The sequence below is a fragment of the Mustela nigripes genome, chromosome 3 (genome assembly GCF_022355385.1).
Source record: "Mustela nigripes isolate SB6536 chromosome 3, MUSNIG.SB6536, whole genome shotgun sequence".
Lineage (NCBI taxonomy): Eukaryota > Metazoa > Chordata > Mammalia > Carnivora > Mustelidae > Mustela > Mustela nigripes.
Genome location: NC_081559.1, coordinates 144,182,265 through 144,199,754, shown reverse-complemented (window position 1 = coordinate 144,199,754; position 17,490 = coordinate 144,182,265). Strand labels below are relative to the sequence as shown.

Sequence of the window (17,490 nt, the reverse complement as noted above, 5' to 3'; positions counted from 1 at the left end):
GAAAGAAACTGCCTCTGAGGATTTAATTATTTAACAGTCAGCAAGTATGAGGGAAAAGATCACTAAATCATATTCATTATGCAAGTATGCTTATTTTCATCTAAGTAAATCCAAAAACCAATGGAAACTAAATCCACACCTAAAAGGCCAGAGAAACCATTTCATAGGATTACTATGGCATTCTGTCCTGTAGAACTAGAAACAGTGATTCTTTTTAACAAAGTATTCCATCCCTACATCATCACCATGATGTAAATCAGACACTGAATAGTTACAGAGCTTTGAGGCAGCCAAACACACATTGATTCATATGTGACAGTGGTAGACATATACCTTAAGTCTGGGGTCTGCACAGGAAAACCTCAAATCAACAGTACTTGAAATACTCTTCAAGTACATTTAAGTTAAGCAAAGGCAATTAAGTTTCAAATGTTTCTATTTATACACTGTAACAATGGTCTCCCACCCCATTAAAACCCATTAAAAAAAGTCCACAGTACAATTGTGACATGCAGATTTTGTATATATTCTTTTAGTTACATAGTGAGGAGAAATGTCCCAGAGTCCTGTCTTCATTAATGAGAATGAAAATGAGGCGACAGTGGGACAAATTTAAAACATTTCAGCTTCTGGAAGATTTATGGTAAGAACAGTAGGTCTAATAAACAAATTGGAATAATCCCACTGTCATTTGCAAAATTCTAAAAAACGCTTTAATGTTTAATTACCCCAAAAGCCCACCCCAAACTGGGGATACAAAATGTTCATTAGGTCTTAAAAATATTCTGAAATGACAAACTGATTATATATTACAACTAAGATTTTAACTAAGATTACATTATATCTTTTGCAGTACTGGGGTACAAAAAAAGTGATTACAGAGACCAAAGATCAGAGAAGTCAAAGAACTATAAATGAAGACGAGTCCACACGCCATAAATAAGCAAATACCTGATTATTAGCACCAACTTTGAAAAACTCACATACACATGTAGAAAGAAAAAACATACCAAAATTACATTATTGTTTGAGTTATCGTCTCCCTTCTATTATAAACACTCAAATTTAGTATCTGTGTATTACTTCCATAGTTTAAGAAATACTTTACAAATATACCTCGAATATATCCAACCAATTATATCCAATTAATCATAGTTAATTAGCATGAAAAGTGAGATACCTTTGTATATAAAATATTTACCTGGTTCTTCCTTGATGAAGGATAAATCTTCTTCTGGATAGGCAACAGGTGGCTGCATCACTGAGCAATCTTCTAAATTTGTTTCATTAGGTGGTATATTATAAATAAATCTCTTTGTAGTTTGGTTTTTCCTCCTTGTTTTGCCAGTCTCTTGAATTCCCTGGGAGCCCATATTATTCCAAATAAACACTTTTGTTTGACCTTGAGATTCATTTTCAGCCAATTCAGGTGAACCATCCTGGACCCAACTACTGTCATTCATTTGGTAGTTTTCTATTTGGCCCTCGTCGACGTTACAACCATCATTTTCAATTTTTACATTACTTGCCAAATTGGTAAGATTCCGAGTTGCCCAAAAACTGGCAATTTTTTGATCCCGTGATGAAGACAGACCATCTCTATTAACAGGTTTTCTATTATTATAGTCCACAACTACAGACTCTGGAGCTTCTGATTTAATGCTTATATTTAAGGCATCTTTAATGAAATTTCGGCAAGTTTGAACAACTTCACTCATCTGAAGATAGCTGGCCACTGTCATCACTTCAATGGCATTTTGGCTTGTGAGCACCAGGTTACCAGAATACAAGAAGTCCAAGATGACTGAAAAACCTTGAACTGCAGCAATATCTAAATGGGTAGTATTGTTTTGGTTAGGGCTTTCTTTGTTTGAAAAGCAATATAAAGTCTTAAAGAAACGGCTGCCTGCAACCAGGATGTTCTTATGAGCTTTAAAGATTTTTCCGCTCACCACAATGCTGACATCGCAAAGAATACCTTTCTTTCTTTGTTCATTTAGTTGTCGAAGAAGTTGATAGCAATAAGAGTTCTCATTTGGCCTACTATTAAAGTCACAGTACCCCTCCTCTGATGGTATTTCTGTCTCCTGTAATTGGATGGAAAACATTAGTATTAAATTTTATTTACTTTTTACAAATCCCCAAATGAAGGAAAGTATCAATTTAACTTTTTAAAAAGTGTTAAGCAAATGCAGTACTTTGTTAGCAATCATGATTTATTGACACTGTAGTGTTCACAATTCCAATTACTGAGAGGAGAAAAGTGCAAAAAGCTTAGTGCCTTCATCTCAGGTCATGATCCTGGGAGTCCTGGAATTGAGTCCCATATTGGGCTCCCTGCTTGGTGGGAATCTGCTTCTCCCTCTGACCTCTCCCCTCATGCTCTTTGATTCTCTCTCTCTCTCAAATAAATAAACAAACAAATAAATAAATCTTAAAAAAAAAATAGCATGTATCGTGTATAAGCCAAGAACATGGATCCAGAATTATTTAAAATTAAAATAGCAATTACTTTCCTATGAAAACAAACTTTCATCTATAGGAATCAAATTAGTTTGCCTTATCTCTAACTAATAAGAATGCAACAGTCCCTCACTGAATTATAAAATATTTAAGTTATAATATTGGGTACTTCATTCTATTTAACAGTACTAGAAAGGTAAATTTTTAGTCTTGGCAAACATCCAATCAAATAGGTCAATGAGATTAAATCTAAAAATAAAGTTAAGACCCAGGTAAGAAAATGTGTTTCAACTATAGGAATACCCAGCCATATAATTTCCCAATTAAGTTTCTTTTTTTTTTTTTTAAAGATTTTATTTATTTATTTGACAGAAAGAGATCACAAGTAGACAGAGAGGCAGGCAGAGAGAGAGAGGGAAGCAGGCTCCCTGCTGAGCAGAGAGCCCGATGTGGGCCTCGATCCCAGGACCCTGAGATCATGACCTGAGCCGAAGGCAGCGGCTTAACCCACTGAGCCACCCAGGCGCCCTCCCAATTAACTTTCAAAATGTCTTATTGTCTTTTTAGGGGCATAAATACTAAATGTAAAGTAAAATTCCTGAACTCAAAATTCTCTTATGTATTGTTTTTTTTAAAAAGATTTTATTTTTTTTAAGTATCGCTATACCCAATGTGGGGCTTGAACTTACAAGTCCCAGATGAATAGCCACATGCTCTACCGCGTGAGCCAGCTAGGCACACAGGAACTAAAAAAAAGTCTTTAAAGTTTGTAAATTTTCTTATCAATCTGAAAAGTATTCACTATAGTTCTGTTTAGCATCTCTTAAGTTATGGTAATTCCCATAGAACAACAGCACACTTTAATAATGGTTGTTAGAGGGGCACCTGGGTGGCTCAGCTGTTAGGCATCTGCCTTCTGCTCAGGTCAAGATCCCAGAGTCCTGGGATCAAGAACCTCCCTCATCAGGTTCCCTGCTTGGCAGGAAGCCTACTTCTCCCTCTCCCACCCACCCGTGCACAGTCTCTCTCTCTCTCTCTCTGTGTCAAATAAATAAATAAAATCTTAAAAAACAAACAAACAAACAAACAAACAATAATGGCTGTTAGAGAAATCAAGTAATCATTTTTTTCAGTCAAAAATGTTCTTAGATATTTCTGGTAGAAAAGATGGTTGAAACTCCTGGCCCTGAAGTATTAAAAATTCGTATTTTCTTTGCATAAAATAATAATTTAAATACAGGCCATTTCTGTAAATAACAAACATCCATGACTCTGGGAAAAAAAACACGAGAAGGTACATACTAGATTGTAAAACACGCTGAGAAAACAGATAGGCTTGGAGAAGAGGAGAGAGGAAGAATTTAAGAAAAAAACTGAAAGGTGTTGGTAACACAGTTAAGACTGCAAAAGAATTTTCATGTGGATAATTTAATTGGTGGTGAGATTCCCAAACAATCCCACAACTCCATTTAATCCCACACAGGTATGGCTAAATTACAAAAACAGTAGGTTAAGTCAAAGTACTGAACACAAGAGGCCACACATAAAGTAAGATCAATTTCCTTGAAACTAAACCAGGTCAGTGATCCATTTAAGAATTTTTGTGTTGCTTTCAAGTATGAGAAGTCAACTGAAAAACCAAATATTAGAATTCCAGGCCACTTCAGTATTCCCACAGGGGTAATGGAATAGTACAGATAACGCTGGAAGTCTGGGGTATATGATCACTATAGAGCGATGCATGGGAGGTAGAGATTTTCCTTTTCATTTCCAAAAGACCCTTGGCAGTCTACTAGTTCTCAGTGCCTCACAGACATAATGCCCTAGAGTACTGTAATATCCTACTCCCCCCATGCTTATCTATCAAGTCTCAAGGTCTAAATTAGCCTTCTTACCTCCTACCAAACACCCAATCTTCATGAACAACTGGCAGGTTTAAGGGAAATAAGCAAAACAAATTAATTCACTAGTCCCAAATTTTTGCTTTTGAAGGTGTGAAGTGAAGGAAGTGAGATTAAAAAAGACATTGTTTTAACCTTGGAGCTTGTACACAAACCAGTATGTTTTAAATGTGAAATTTTAAACTATTTACCAAAAGGGAATGAAAATGTGTGAATATATAAAGATCTAAATCAATACTAAAAACTACAATTAATGCTACAGTATCAATTTCTGTAAAAGAGTACTATTTACTTGATGTCCCTTTGAATAAGACTTTTTACTAATTTGCTTATGCTTTCCACTCAATGAAGAAACATCCAAAGTTGAAGAACCTTCTGTTAATGCAGGCCTGAAACTAAGCATTGCTATATGCATGCCATACATGTCCAGCAAAGCTCATTTGGTTCAAAGTTCTGATGTTGCAATAACAGTATATACACTTGGAAGAAGCAAAATTTTAAACACTGATCAAAATTTGGCAGCACATAATGAAGTATTTGTGACAGCAGTGAATTAGCATTTGCAAATCAAGAAGCCACCTAAAGTTTATAAATCTGGCAGTTCAAATCTTTGAGGAGGCGGCTGTGTCTTAACTATACAGTCATTTTAGGCGATGGTCACTGTGTTCTGCATTTTGGGGGCCAGTCTGAAGTTCTCAGCCATCATCAGACCAAATGTCCTAATTTTTAAAAATAACTCAGACAACAGCCTATCCACCAAAATATTTGCCCATTCTATTTTAACACAAAATATACAAATCAACCACAACTATTCAACCACTATTTCTTGTTAATGTTTTAAAAGAATAGTAATGTTCCTTGCTTTTATAAGCACCACCACCAATTTCTTTTTTGCTACTGATTAGAGGACTGTGCCTCGTTTCTGTAGCACCTATTAAATATGTTCTTTAAAATGAAGGCTTTCCAAGTCAAGAGTATGTGTACTCTCAAATCAAGAGTATGTGTACTCTCAAAACAGAGTATTATTTGGGCACTTGGGTAAATTAGAGCTTAAATAAGGACATAACATTAAAACAAACAGCTGGCATTATTTGCTGAACTAAACATATTGAGAAAATCTTAGGGGCACCTGGGTGGCTCAGTGGGTTAAGCTGGTGCCTTCGGCTCAGGTCATGATCTCAGGGTCCTGGGATCAAGTCCCGCATCGGGCTCTCTGCTCAGCAGGGAGCCTGCTTCCCCCCCCCTCTCTCTCTCTCTGCCTGCCTCTGTCTACTGTGATCTCTCTCTGTCAAATAAATAAATAAAATCTTTAAAAAAAAAAAAAAGAAAATCTTAGTAATAAACTAAAAATCTTAAAGCAGTTTTCAAAGGAACTCACGCCATCTCTGCCTCTGGTTCCTTCTTTAACATTCTAAATGCCCACTGAGTATACTGATGAATTCACTGAGATATAAAAAATACACTGATGAAAAGCTTTAAGTATTTCTAGAACTGGTCTTTTCAGATGCTGGGAAACTTTTCTGTTCCTTTTCCCAAAATGGAAAACACAACATAGCCCAGACATTCATCTAAACTGGCTAAACAAGATTTTAAGAAAATGGACATTGAGCGACGCCTCAGTGGTTCCATGGGTTAATCATCTGCCTTAGGCTCGGCTCATGATCCCAGGTCATGATCCTGGAATTGGGTCCTGCACTGGGCTCCCTGTTCAGTTGGGAGCCTGCTTCTCCCCCAGCTTGTATGTGCACATGCAAGCTCTCTCTGACAAGTAAAATCTTTAAAAAAAAAAAAAAAAAAAAGGATAGTCAGACTTCAGAAATGAGACAAACTGTTACATCAAAGATTCTATAAATCTGAAAAGTCTTCAAGTTTTTTTATTTGTAAAGATGCCCATAAGTAAAATTATGATTTCAGATCTGGAAGAGACCTTAGAATCAACTCTTCTAAAATTAATATAAAAAAGAAAATATATACGTAATATGCATCTTTAAACTTACTTCCAGAAAAACTAAAATAATAATAATAATAGTAAATATTTTACTTACAGAGGAAAATGTTGCTGAAAAGCTTGAAAAATCATGACTTGACTCAATTATTTAATACGCATAAAGTGGATGCCTACTTTAGGCAAGTTCTACAACTGTAGACCCAAAATGAGTTCAGACCACTAGAGTGCAAGACTCAAGGTACTCAAGAGTGTCAAAGGTGTTAAGAGAGCAGAGAGAAAGTCTACCTAGCCCAGTTATTTGTGGTGGTGGTGGGCGCGGTGGGGAGGTTTGAAGATGTACCTGGGCAGAGTCTTAGAAGATAAAAAAATGGGATGGGAGGATGAGCATTCCAAGCAAATGTAACAGCATTAAAAAGTAACAAGATGGTCTTACAGCACCCTCACAGTTCCAGATTTATGAAAGAACTTCAAGGTGACCTACCACAAAGCCCAAGAAATGCAATTAATGCCCTTATGAATATTTTTGGAGGCTATAGCTTCCATCCGTTTTCAAGGGAATCATATTCCCCCCCAGATTAAAAATGACTGTGACAGGTGCCTTACATCTGATTGGATTATAAAATATAAGAGACGGTTTTGACAGCTAAGTAGGGAACTAGTATCACAGAACTAAAACTAGAGATACTGTGACCCAGGTGAAGGTACTGTTAATAGTGCTACATACTTGCAAGAAACCAGGACCTTAACTAACTTAAGACGCAAAATGTTAATGGAGGGAGGGGTAATGGGTCAGAGTCTGGAAAAATATCTGGGAAGATAAAAATCAACAGAACATACTAGATACTGTGGGGGTATTGTAGGGTCAGTCTTCAGCACTCTAGCGTGGGCAGCTAGATAATGCCCCAAACAGCAGAGAACCCAAGACCATCACCTAATCTCCCCCACCCTTATGAAAGGAGAGTTGGAGAGAGAATTTCAGTTGCTAACAGTGAGTTCATGTGTAGTCAATCCAAAAAGGTTAAGAAAATACTATTTAGCTAAAAAAATCAACAACTACTATTTACTTTATCTACTCAAAATTACAATCCTTTCAATAAATGGATAAAAAGGCATTTCCAATATGAAACATGAAAGTGTAAACTGAAAGCATTAGAAACAAAAATCTTGGGGCACCTGGTGGTTCAATCAGTTAAGCATTGGCTTTTGGCTCAGGTCATGGTCCTGGGGTCATGGACAGACCCTGGCACTGGGTTCCCTATTCTCCCTCTCCTCCCCACTTGTGCTATCTCTCTTCTCAAATAAAAAAATACAATCTTAAAAAAGAAATCTTTACTACTTTTGTTGCAGCTGCCCACTGGAACACTTTATTTAAAGAATAAAATCATTCCACTTCTGAATCCAAATTTTTGAAGAAAATGGAAATTCTAATTCTATACATCAGTGGTGGAATGGAAATCTTCAGGTAATTTTAACCTTCAGCCAATCTTAGATACCAAAGATATGCTTTATTTCCAGCACTCTTCTCAAAACACACACGCATTAAGCAAGTGTCTATGACAGCAACATATTTCATGATCCTCCCACTTACCACTGCTAAACAATTTGCCCATTTGTTAACAGAATAAAATACAAACATTTTAGCATGACAAAAGACCCTGCATAGTCTATTACCTATTCAAACTTGATTTTTCATCCTGCTCAGTAACTTCTCAATTTTATTTTGTTAATCCCACTTCCAATCACAGTGCTTGGAATGCTCACCCCTCCCTGTTCAACACCTATTCATTTAACACAATGAAGTTCAAGAGCCAATTATACAAGCTTCTCCCAACTTTTCACAAGCAGAATTGATGACTTCCTTTTGCATTTTCCCCTTAACTCGAACACACTTCTAAAAAGATACCTATTCATTTTATTAGGTCTGCCTCTTCTCACTAGACTACAAGTTCCTTGAGGGCAGAGAAAATGTCTGATTTATAGGTTTTAGCTCCAGTGCTTTGGATCTACCTCACGTAAGTAAATTTAAGAGGGAGAAAGAAACCAATCCTACACACACTGTAGGGTACTGTCAAAGACTACTAAAAAGTTAAAAAAAAAAAAGGGGGGGGGGAATGAACCAGCTTAACAAATCAAACATAATGAATGTTAGACCCTATATATTATACAAAATGCTTATTTAATGGGTCAGAGGTTGGTTGTTTAAAGTAGGCTTCACACCTAACATGGAGTCCAATGGGGGCTTTGAACTTATAACCCTGAAATCAAAAGCCTGACATTTAACCTACTAAGCTACCCAGGTGCCCCTCATCTTTAATATTTCTTAATGAAAGGTTCTTCAGCCTTTCTTCCTACACTGTGAAAAACAAAAAAACCTTTAAGCCTTATCTTTGTCAAATGCAAAGAAGGCTGTTACAGACAAGACCATGTCAGTTTTGCTTTAGTTGAGGACCTCCACATACTCTCATTGGTAATGTCTATCAGATCACTGACCTAAATTCAGTATTTATTTTTTAGAAAGATTAATGAAATTACAGCAATACATCTGATGGTGTGTTTTAGATTTAGTAAACTGGAAAGAGTTGACAGAATGTAATTTAGGCTATGAAAATTTCACAATTAGGTAGAAAGTGATCTGAACCGAGATACAGTGGTAACCACTGTTAAAGCAATTTTGAAGTCCTCTAGGCTAAATGGTCAAATCCTGTATAACCTAATCACTTAACTTTCCTTGATGAAGGCAGTTACTACTTAAAATAAAAACTGTATGTTATGTTACCCCTTACATCCTTATGAAGAATAGAAGAATCTCTCTGAAATAGAAGGCTCAGAACAGATTCTGAGAGACTATTTTGACTCTGCCATGAGCAATATTACAGAACAGCAAACTTTCTAGAAATGTGTTTTAATTCTTTGGCCACCCCGGACTTAATGAAAAAGAACTTTTCTTATTTTCAGAACGTGTAAGTAAGAAAGAAAAGTAACACTTGTGATACTTTAAGATTTGGCCAACCTCCTCTCAAAAAGCATCCCTCTTTTAAATAAGCTAGAGGAGTTGAGGGGAATAAAGGGTGTGAACGACCCTTAGGCTCAAACTGAATTCTTGCCTGAAGAACTACAGAACTCTCATTTCATTTTCAAGATAGAACAAAGCTAATGCAAGATATTCTTATGAAGTAGTGAAAAAATGTGCATGTATGAGAAGTCTCAGAATGTTTAAAGAACAGGATGGCCAAAGTCTCTGAAGATATGAAAAGGAAAATTTAGGATTCTCTAAAATCAGGATTGATCCCGTAAGATGAAGTGGGCAAAACTATCAAAATTGGTTTAACACTGAGACACACGAGGTACCAGGCTACCAAAAACTTGTAGTTATTGGTGATAAATAATAATGGCTAGCATTTAAGTCATTACATGCTGGCACATATACTTTGCATACATAGGGGAACTAGAAGTTAAACTCATTTGCCTGCCCAGAAAGTAGAGGATTAGGATTCAGTCCCCCTAACCTTAAACCAACTCCAGAATGCTCTTACAGACTGTGTTATACTGCCTCCTACAGATAGTCAAAAGCTACAGGGTAAAGTGGAAAAAAAAAAAAACTAAAACCCGTATGAATAAGTCAATTCTTGAAAAGGTCACTCGAATCAGCAAGACAATATGCTGGTAGTACCTGGGGTCAACAGCAAGGTTAACACCCCAAACGGACGTTGCAATGAAAACAGAGAAGTTAGGATCAATTCAGAGTAGAAACATCCAGAATCTAATCAAAGAAACCAATATATAACCTTAGACACACGACTTACTAAATTGTATTGTCTTCAGCCTAATAAGAGAATGTCCTAATAAGAGAAAGATGGCATGCATGATATCTTAAAAAGGGGACTTTTGAGGGGGGCAAAGAGAAAAGGAGGAATAATTCAGAGATCAAGTTTAGAAAACGTTTTACCTAGGGACTGAATTCCCTGATCCAGATAAGCCTAGGGGAGAAGGATACACCACTCTAAGACTATCATAAGGTTATCCAACTAATTCCCCTTCCTCTGATTTCAGGTTCACTAAGCAGCTAATTATATTTTGCATTCCCACTCAGATTTGCCTACAGGGACAGACTATGCTGATAAGAGTAACTGGTCCACTGTATATTAAGAATATTTCTTTTTAGAATTTTCTGAATAACCAACCTAATTATTTAGGAAAGTACACTTTCATTTTCACAAGTCCCCCACCTCCATCATCTTACAACGTTTTACTTAACTCTTTAAAGTCCCCAACTCTACACCTATAAAATAAAATAATTACTTTGCATAGTAAGGTAACGTGTGCTTGGCATACAGAACACAAGGAAACATTAGTTATATTTCACTCCATTACCCAAGCTCACAAAGCTAGTAATTGCAGAAAGCTTGAGATCTGAACCCAGATTTACTCCAAAAGCCATTCTTTTTCCATTACAACATTCCCTATAGGCTCTAGTCTCAGTTGTCATCAAGGACTCTAAGACTTAGGACAATTTACTTAACCTTTTGGGATTGTACATCTTTAAGTGACCTTCCTTCTAGAGCTTAGGCAACTCAAATTTGTGCAGAAACTATTACCACTCTCCCATGGGAAAAATAACCTTATGCTTTAAAGTTAACTTCTGAGAAACTACTGTGCAATGGAGTTATTGGATAGCACCTAATTAACTCCAGCGCAAGTGTTTTGAACAGCAAGATCACTCCAATAAACACGCAGAGGGTATCACATCTGAAAGTTGACATTCTATAATCAGTGACTTTTTACCAATACAAAAGAATACAGGTTGTCTGAAAAGACTTAAAACAAGAACTGGCTCAACATCTCTTTCAGCTTAAAAAAGGATTTACCAAAATGGTAAGCCTACTATCTTTAAACTGGAAATTATAAATCAAGAAGTAAGGACTGAAGTATAGCCTGTTTTCTAACTAAGGACTTCTGTTTTCAAGGAGTTTAGGCAATATTCTCTACCAGCCTACTACCTGATATAAGTAAAATCACACGAAACATCCTTAATATGCAAAGTTTAAAGTAAACTGCATTTACAAGAAACTTTTTTCCTAAAAGGGAGGATTACAGAAAATCTCAGCACAAAAACCTGGGTAGAAGGAAACAAGTAAAAACTACAATAGTTTACCAAAGCCATGTCTTTGGTAAGAGAAAAGTTCAAGGGAGATGAATTTAGTAGTATTATTCACAAGGAGTGTTATCCAAATAGCTTCCTCTACATTTACATACTGCGCTCACATTTCACATTATCCAGACCTGATATATAGAATTTTCTCAGCTGAATGTTTTCCTGAAAGGGTCTGCATCAAAGCTTAAGGAAATTGTTTAACTCTTTCTTTAAATGCCAGATTTGACTTCCATCAGCATGCTGAAAGTCTATGAAACACAAGGCAGCTTTTCTAAAATCACAGCTAATAAAATTTTTGACCGCAAGTCAACTTTTTTTAGAGTTAAAACCTTCAACCTCGCCTTCTTATACTTCTTAAAAATTCTGATGGGCAAAGGACGGACTCATAATAAATAAATTCAGCGCCACGATTAGAAAATTGTCATTCCATTCCCCACCCCTCCCAACACAGATTACTTTTGAAAACTTGTTCCCAGGCTTTCTAAACCCCCACGCAACAGCTCCCTGCAATTCCACAACTGGAACGATGCCTTCACCCAAGAGTGTGTCGCTTTTTGGCTGATAAATCTCTCCCTAAAAGATCTGAAAAAGTAGGGAGCAGGATATACTGTACCTGGGCGTTGGCTTCGTGGAGTTTGTGCTCGTTAGAGACGTGGTGTCTCAGAAGAAGGGTTTTCTTGTAGTTTCGGGTCCCTCGCGAAAGCTCATCGTGCCCCACTTGAGGAAGGTCCCCGCTTCCCCCGTCCTCAGGGGTCTTTTGGCACCAGCCGCAAGACATAAGGCCAGTATCCTTGGAATACCGCAGCCAGGGAAAATCTTTGAGCCAAGAGGTCTGGAAGGAGCACTGTAGCTTCTGCATTAGGGACTTGGGCCGCGCGAGCGGGAAGTGCTGGACAGTCTCTCCTTCGCCAGCTCCCACACCGCTGCCCTCCACTTCGTCCCCGCCATCGCCGCCCGACCGCCTGCTGCTGCTGCAGCTGCCGCCTTCCGCCCCGCTGCCGTCGCCCAGGCTCGCCCCCTCCTCCTCGTCCTCGGTGCTGTCGCTCAGGGACGCGCCGTCCTGCATCAACTCCTTCCCCTCCAGCGCGTCCAGCTCCAGATCCACAGCCGCTGGCCCTCGCCCATTGAAATGCCTCAGGGGCCACGCCGAGGTCTCGGGGCGGCCGCGGCTACTGCCATTGTTGCCGAGACCCCCGCCGCCACCGCCTCCTCGGAAGGCCAGAGTCCGACGGTTCCTTTCCGCTAGCAGGGGGCCCCCCGCGCCACCGCCGCCCAGCGAGGTGGGGCCGCTCGCGTCTTGGGGGAGCAGCAACTCCTTGGTTTCCTCGGCGGCGGCGGCGGCCGCCCCAGCGGAGGCCTCCAGGTCTTGGGGCTCCAGGCCCTCCAATTCCACTTCCTCGTCGGCCCCCCGCCCATTGAGCTGCTGAGGCGCTAGCGGCTGGGGCTGTCTTGGCTGGGGCTGCTGAGGCCAAGCCGAGGCCTCCCCGCCAGCGTTATTGTTCGTGGAGCTGCCGCCGCCGCCGCCACTGGCGGTGACCAACCCGCCTCCTCGGAACGCCAGCGTCCTGCGGTTCATTTCACTGAACGACATGGCGCGCGCCGCCGCCGCCGCCCGGTGCCCCGGCTCGCGCCCGGCCTCGGGCCGCGTCCCGCGCGCTCCCCGCCGCTCCCCCTCGGCTTCGCCCCCGCCCCCACCCCCGGCGTTCCGGTCTCGCGGGGCTCGGCCTCGCCCTCCCGCCCGGCCGCCCGGCTCGTGCTCGCTCCCGGGGCTGCCTCACGCGTCCACCGCCGCCCGCCGGGCCGCCGCCTCCGGCCGCCTCCTTGTCCTCCACCCCCGCCCCGCTGTGCTCCGGGCAGCGTCCCGCGCGGAGAAGGGGGCGGGCGGCGGAGAGGTGAGCAGCGAGCCGGGGGCGCGTGGGGCCTTCGAAGTTGAGAGGCGGAGTGCGGGGAGACCCTCCGCTGCCCCTCTTTAAAGCCGCGCGCACACACCGACCCTCCAAACAGATATCCTTCCTCCGGTGCGCCGAGGAGTCCCGACGCCGTCGCCCGCTTCCCAGGCGCTGAGGGCGAGAGGCACGTTAAACTGCTGGGCTCCGCCACATAACGAACCGACAATAAAGCCGGCGGAGCGTTTCCGTCCGACCAGGCCCTGGCGGAGGTCGAATGGCAAATGAACAACGGACCGTGCGCCCACAATGCACCGGGGTAGCAGTAACCGCTGGAGGGGGAAAGGGTGGGGGCCGGGCTGGGGGAGGGGGGCTGGGCTTGGGGCTGGGCTGGGGTGGGGTGGGGGCGCCAGGGGACCAGGAAAGGGGCTGGGCCGCGCCTCCGGCCTGGGGGCGGGGGTGCGGCCAGGGGGGAAGGAAGTCGGCCGAGGGGCGGGGGACAAAAGGCCGAGCGTCTGGCTGGGGGTCTCGGGGAGGGGGCGGGCGTGTGCGGCCGGGGCCGGGCTACGCGGAGGACTAACAGCTGGCGAGTGTCAGGGTCTGGCCGCCTCCCCGCTGCCCACAAGCACCTACCCGCGCCCGGGACGCACATTTTCCTTCTCTCGCCACGAGTTCACCTGGGACTTTGGAAATAACTGTGCGGTGGGAGCTGCTGCGCTCCAGCCTTGTCATTTGCTAGGGGTGGGTGGCGGTGCCCAAGGAAGTGAACTTATTTTGTTCCTTCACAAAGACTGGACCAGGCGGTGCCTTTCACGCGAGGAGGTTACAACCACCGACACCTCCTTGTCTGCAGCATTGTGTGCGAGGCAGCACCTCGGGCCCAAGGCAATAATCATTTCACAGAAAATGCACCGCCCCGAGTGTCTTATTGCTGTGATGAAATGGAAATTTAAATAAAAGGTCGAACACGTGCGTTCACTGGGAAGTATTGACATGGGTGTTACATCACCACCAGCCAATCAGATAACTCCAGTCGTGTTTATACTTCTACAACCACCTTGTGAGTATTACAGTATGTCATAACGTTATAAATATTAGGCAGGGTTTTCCCCAGGAGCGGGGAGGAGTCTGTTTCTACGGACGTTGTGTGCGACTCCAAGGACTGTGGATCTAAAAACAAGAATTAGTTATTGAGATTTATTTTTTTAATTGTTTACATGGCATATGGAATTCAGAATGATTAGAAGAACAAACTGAGCTGGAAATGAAACTCCTAATCTTGGTCGAGTTTTTCAGAAAAAGGTTGTCCAACTTAGAGCCCTTATACTCCTATTCCTGAAATTTCAATAGGCTAAATTTAGAAAATTCTAATGTGTTTGGACTGGTTTTACTATTTTAAAATGTGAAATAATCTTAAGTTCTTTTTATTCAAACCTATTTCAGGTTTAAAAAAGATGTTTTCAACCTATGGCGAGGCTTTTTAACTTTTTTGTTAATATTTTAAATCAAACTAATACGAAATATATTCAAGATAATTACTGTTGAAAAAGGGGAAAAGGACGTTTATATGACAGGGTATACTTTTTACGTTAAATACTTTGGGATGTGCAAAGAAAAAAAAATATGCACAAACTTTTTACACCTACAGATTATTGTTAGAGGCTGCATTATGTATTAAAGGAAAGTAATATGTTTAATCAAGAGCATGTGTTACAATTTTTAGGCCCTCTAGTTTTATGATTCTGTTCTATTGAAATTTCTATTTCTAAAATGAGATAGATATTATAGTTTTGAGTATATAATGTGGAGTGTGGAATATGGTGTGTTTCTCAAAATTAATTTTAACAAACAGATTTTTCTCAGACATAAAGTACCATTAGTAGTAATATTTTTCAGTGGATAAGCACATTCATGCACATCAAGACTCATATATACTGTTGATTGTACAGATTTATACAAAGCAACTTCTGCCTAATTCATTATAATTTTAATATCTATGAAAATAAACAGTATTATATATCAAGAAAATGTTAGTTTTATATTATAGATGAAATATAATTTTAATGTAAAGAATGCTGCTGATAACCTGCCACAAAAAGGTATTGGCTTTGAGTTATTTTTCCAGTAATAATCATATTGTTATCTGCCTACCAGTGATCAACAGCTTGAAATTCTGATATAAATCCTCAGATTGTTACTGTTTGTGGGTTTTTTTTTTTTTCTTCATTTTGTCCTGCTTTGTTTTAGTAGTTGGGAAATCTAAGACAGTAGAATCATGACACTGACCTAATTTGTACATTGAAGAAAAATGATTCTGCCTGCTTGGTCACATATAATATGTGTTTCCATATTAATTTATGGGAAAATGTTATAATAATATCGTACTTTGTCCTTAATGCATTTTTTCAATTCCAGGCACTTTGCAAATAAATGCATTATTTATTGTATTTTGACCACCACTGCCTCCACTATAAAAAGAGAAGAATTACTGAAGTTAATTGCTTATCTAGGATTAAGGATTAAGGTAATGGTAAGTGAAAATGGACTTACGAATTTTTATTTCAACTTTACAAATTGTTTTCATTCCCAAACTGTAAAATGCATGTCTTTGCTTTCATGTATCTTATATGTCTAGTACCTAATAGGCGCTCTGAAAGTTTATGCTAGTATTACTATTTTTGCTTTCAGGCAGCACCAGAGTCACCGAAAGTGTTTGAATCCCTAATGGTGTGAACTGTGTCGGGACTGTGTTTTTCTCAGACGTATATCTTACCTTATATTTTGTGAAATCCATCTTGTTTTCTGTCTGGAATTATATTTAAACGAACTAATTAGGAATGAACACTAGATTAAAATGGTACAAATGAATGACTTAAATTCTAGGACTACTGAACTCCTAACAGCCAAATAGTGTGACTGTGTGGTGTTTGTATGTGTTTATATTTTTATCATTTTTTCTGTATAAATATATATTCAGTTGTCTTTCTCTGAACCCTAAGGAGGATGGATCAGAAGCAAAGTAGAAGATAGTGCTCACAAATGTCTCAAAAACAGCCCTACGAGGGAACTTTGAGTAACAGGGGATCTCCTGTTGTGTAAATGGAGTTTTTAAGAATTCCCCCACCCCTTCCAGTCTCCTGCTAGCAAGCAGGGATCTGTTCTCCCCTTAGCCCCTAAATTTGCAGTTGAGGGCTCTACCATATTTAAGGGGATTCCCCCTTATGCTTACCAGGGGAACCCCTCAAGAATGGGGCATTCCCCAACCAATTTATCCCCTAAATTCACTTGAGGCTATGTAAAAGTGCTGTAGGTTATCTTGATACTGGCCCACTAGAATTGCTCTGAGGCTGAGATCCTATACCTTGGTCAGCTGATATTTGATGGCCAACATGACTGTCATTTACTGCCTTGGTAGAGACACTTGGACTCTTTAGGTTCTAGGAACAATGGCGTATGCTTCTGTCTGTGGGATTGACATGTGTCATCTGCCAGAATGAAGTATGTGAGAATGGTAACTGTGTGTTACTCACTCTTGTAATCCCCTACCCCAATCCCAGCTTAGCACATATTAGGCAATTAGGAAATGTTTGTTGAATAATTTATCTTTCCTTGCAGTATGTTTTGGTAGGCAACTTTTTCTTCTGTTTCTTCTTTTTTCTTTCCTTATTAAGTAAGAGATGTTATTTTTTAAAGTACTGAGCTAATGTTTCCACTAAATTTATGTTAAAAAAAAATACATATACAATGGAATATTATTCTGTCCTAAAAAAAAAAAAAAAAAAAGGAAGGAAATCTTGCCATTTGCAACAACATGGATAAAACTGGAGAACATTATGGTAAGTAAAATAAGCCAGACACAAAAGGAAAAATACTGCATGATACTATTTTATGAGGTATTTAGTCAAACTCCTAGAAGCAGAAAGTGGAGTAATGGTTGTTAGGGGTTGGGGGTGGGGAGGGGGAAATGAGAGCTGATAGTCAAAGGGTACAAAGCTTCAGCTATGCCCTGTGAATAGTCTTAGACATCTACTGTATAGCATCATGCCTATATTTAACGATACTGTACTGTATAAAATTTTGCTAAGGATGTGGGTATTAAGTGTCCTTCACAAAAAAAGTAAAAATAAAGTGGGCAGTAGA

General features: G+C 40.1%; 1 protein-coding gene and 1 long non-coding RNA gene across 3 annotated transcripts in view; one reads left to right on the top strand and one right to left on the bottom strand.

Annotated features, from left to right (window-relative positions):
• Positions 1-14,390, bottom strand: part of ZBTB10 (zinc finger and BTB domain containing 10) — a 37,194-nt gene extending 22,804 nt beyond the window's left edge. Inside the window, exons 1-3 of one of the 2 annotated variants that reach the window (XM_059394770.1) lie at positions 13,984-14,390; positions 13,458-13,613; positions 1,202-2,087 (exon numbers count right to left, since the gene is read on the bottom strand). In XM_059394770.1, coding sequence (XP_059250753.1) covers positions 1,202-2,087; positions 13,458-13,613; positions 13,984-14,082 — 1,141 coding nt within the window. In that variant the 5' untranslated portion in view covers positions 14,083-14,390. Of the gene's footprint in view, positions 1-1,201; positions 2,088-12,077; positions 13,106-13,457; positions 13,614-13,983 lie in introns of those variants that run through there. The other variant, XM_059394769.1, reaches the window with a different exon arrangement.
• LOC132014112 (uncharacterized) overlaps positions 14,324-17,490 on the top strand; it is a 31,179-nt gene continuing 28,012 nt past the window's right edge. The window contains exons 1-2 of the long non-coding RNA XR_009403217.1: positions 14,324-14,410; positions 15,766-15,880. This is a non-coding gene — a long non-coding RNA (uncharacterized LOC132014112). The remainder of the gene's footprint in view (positions 14,411-15,765; positions 15,881-17,490) is intronic.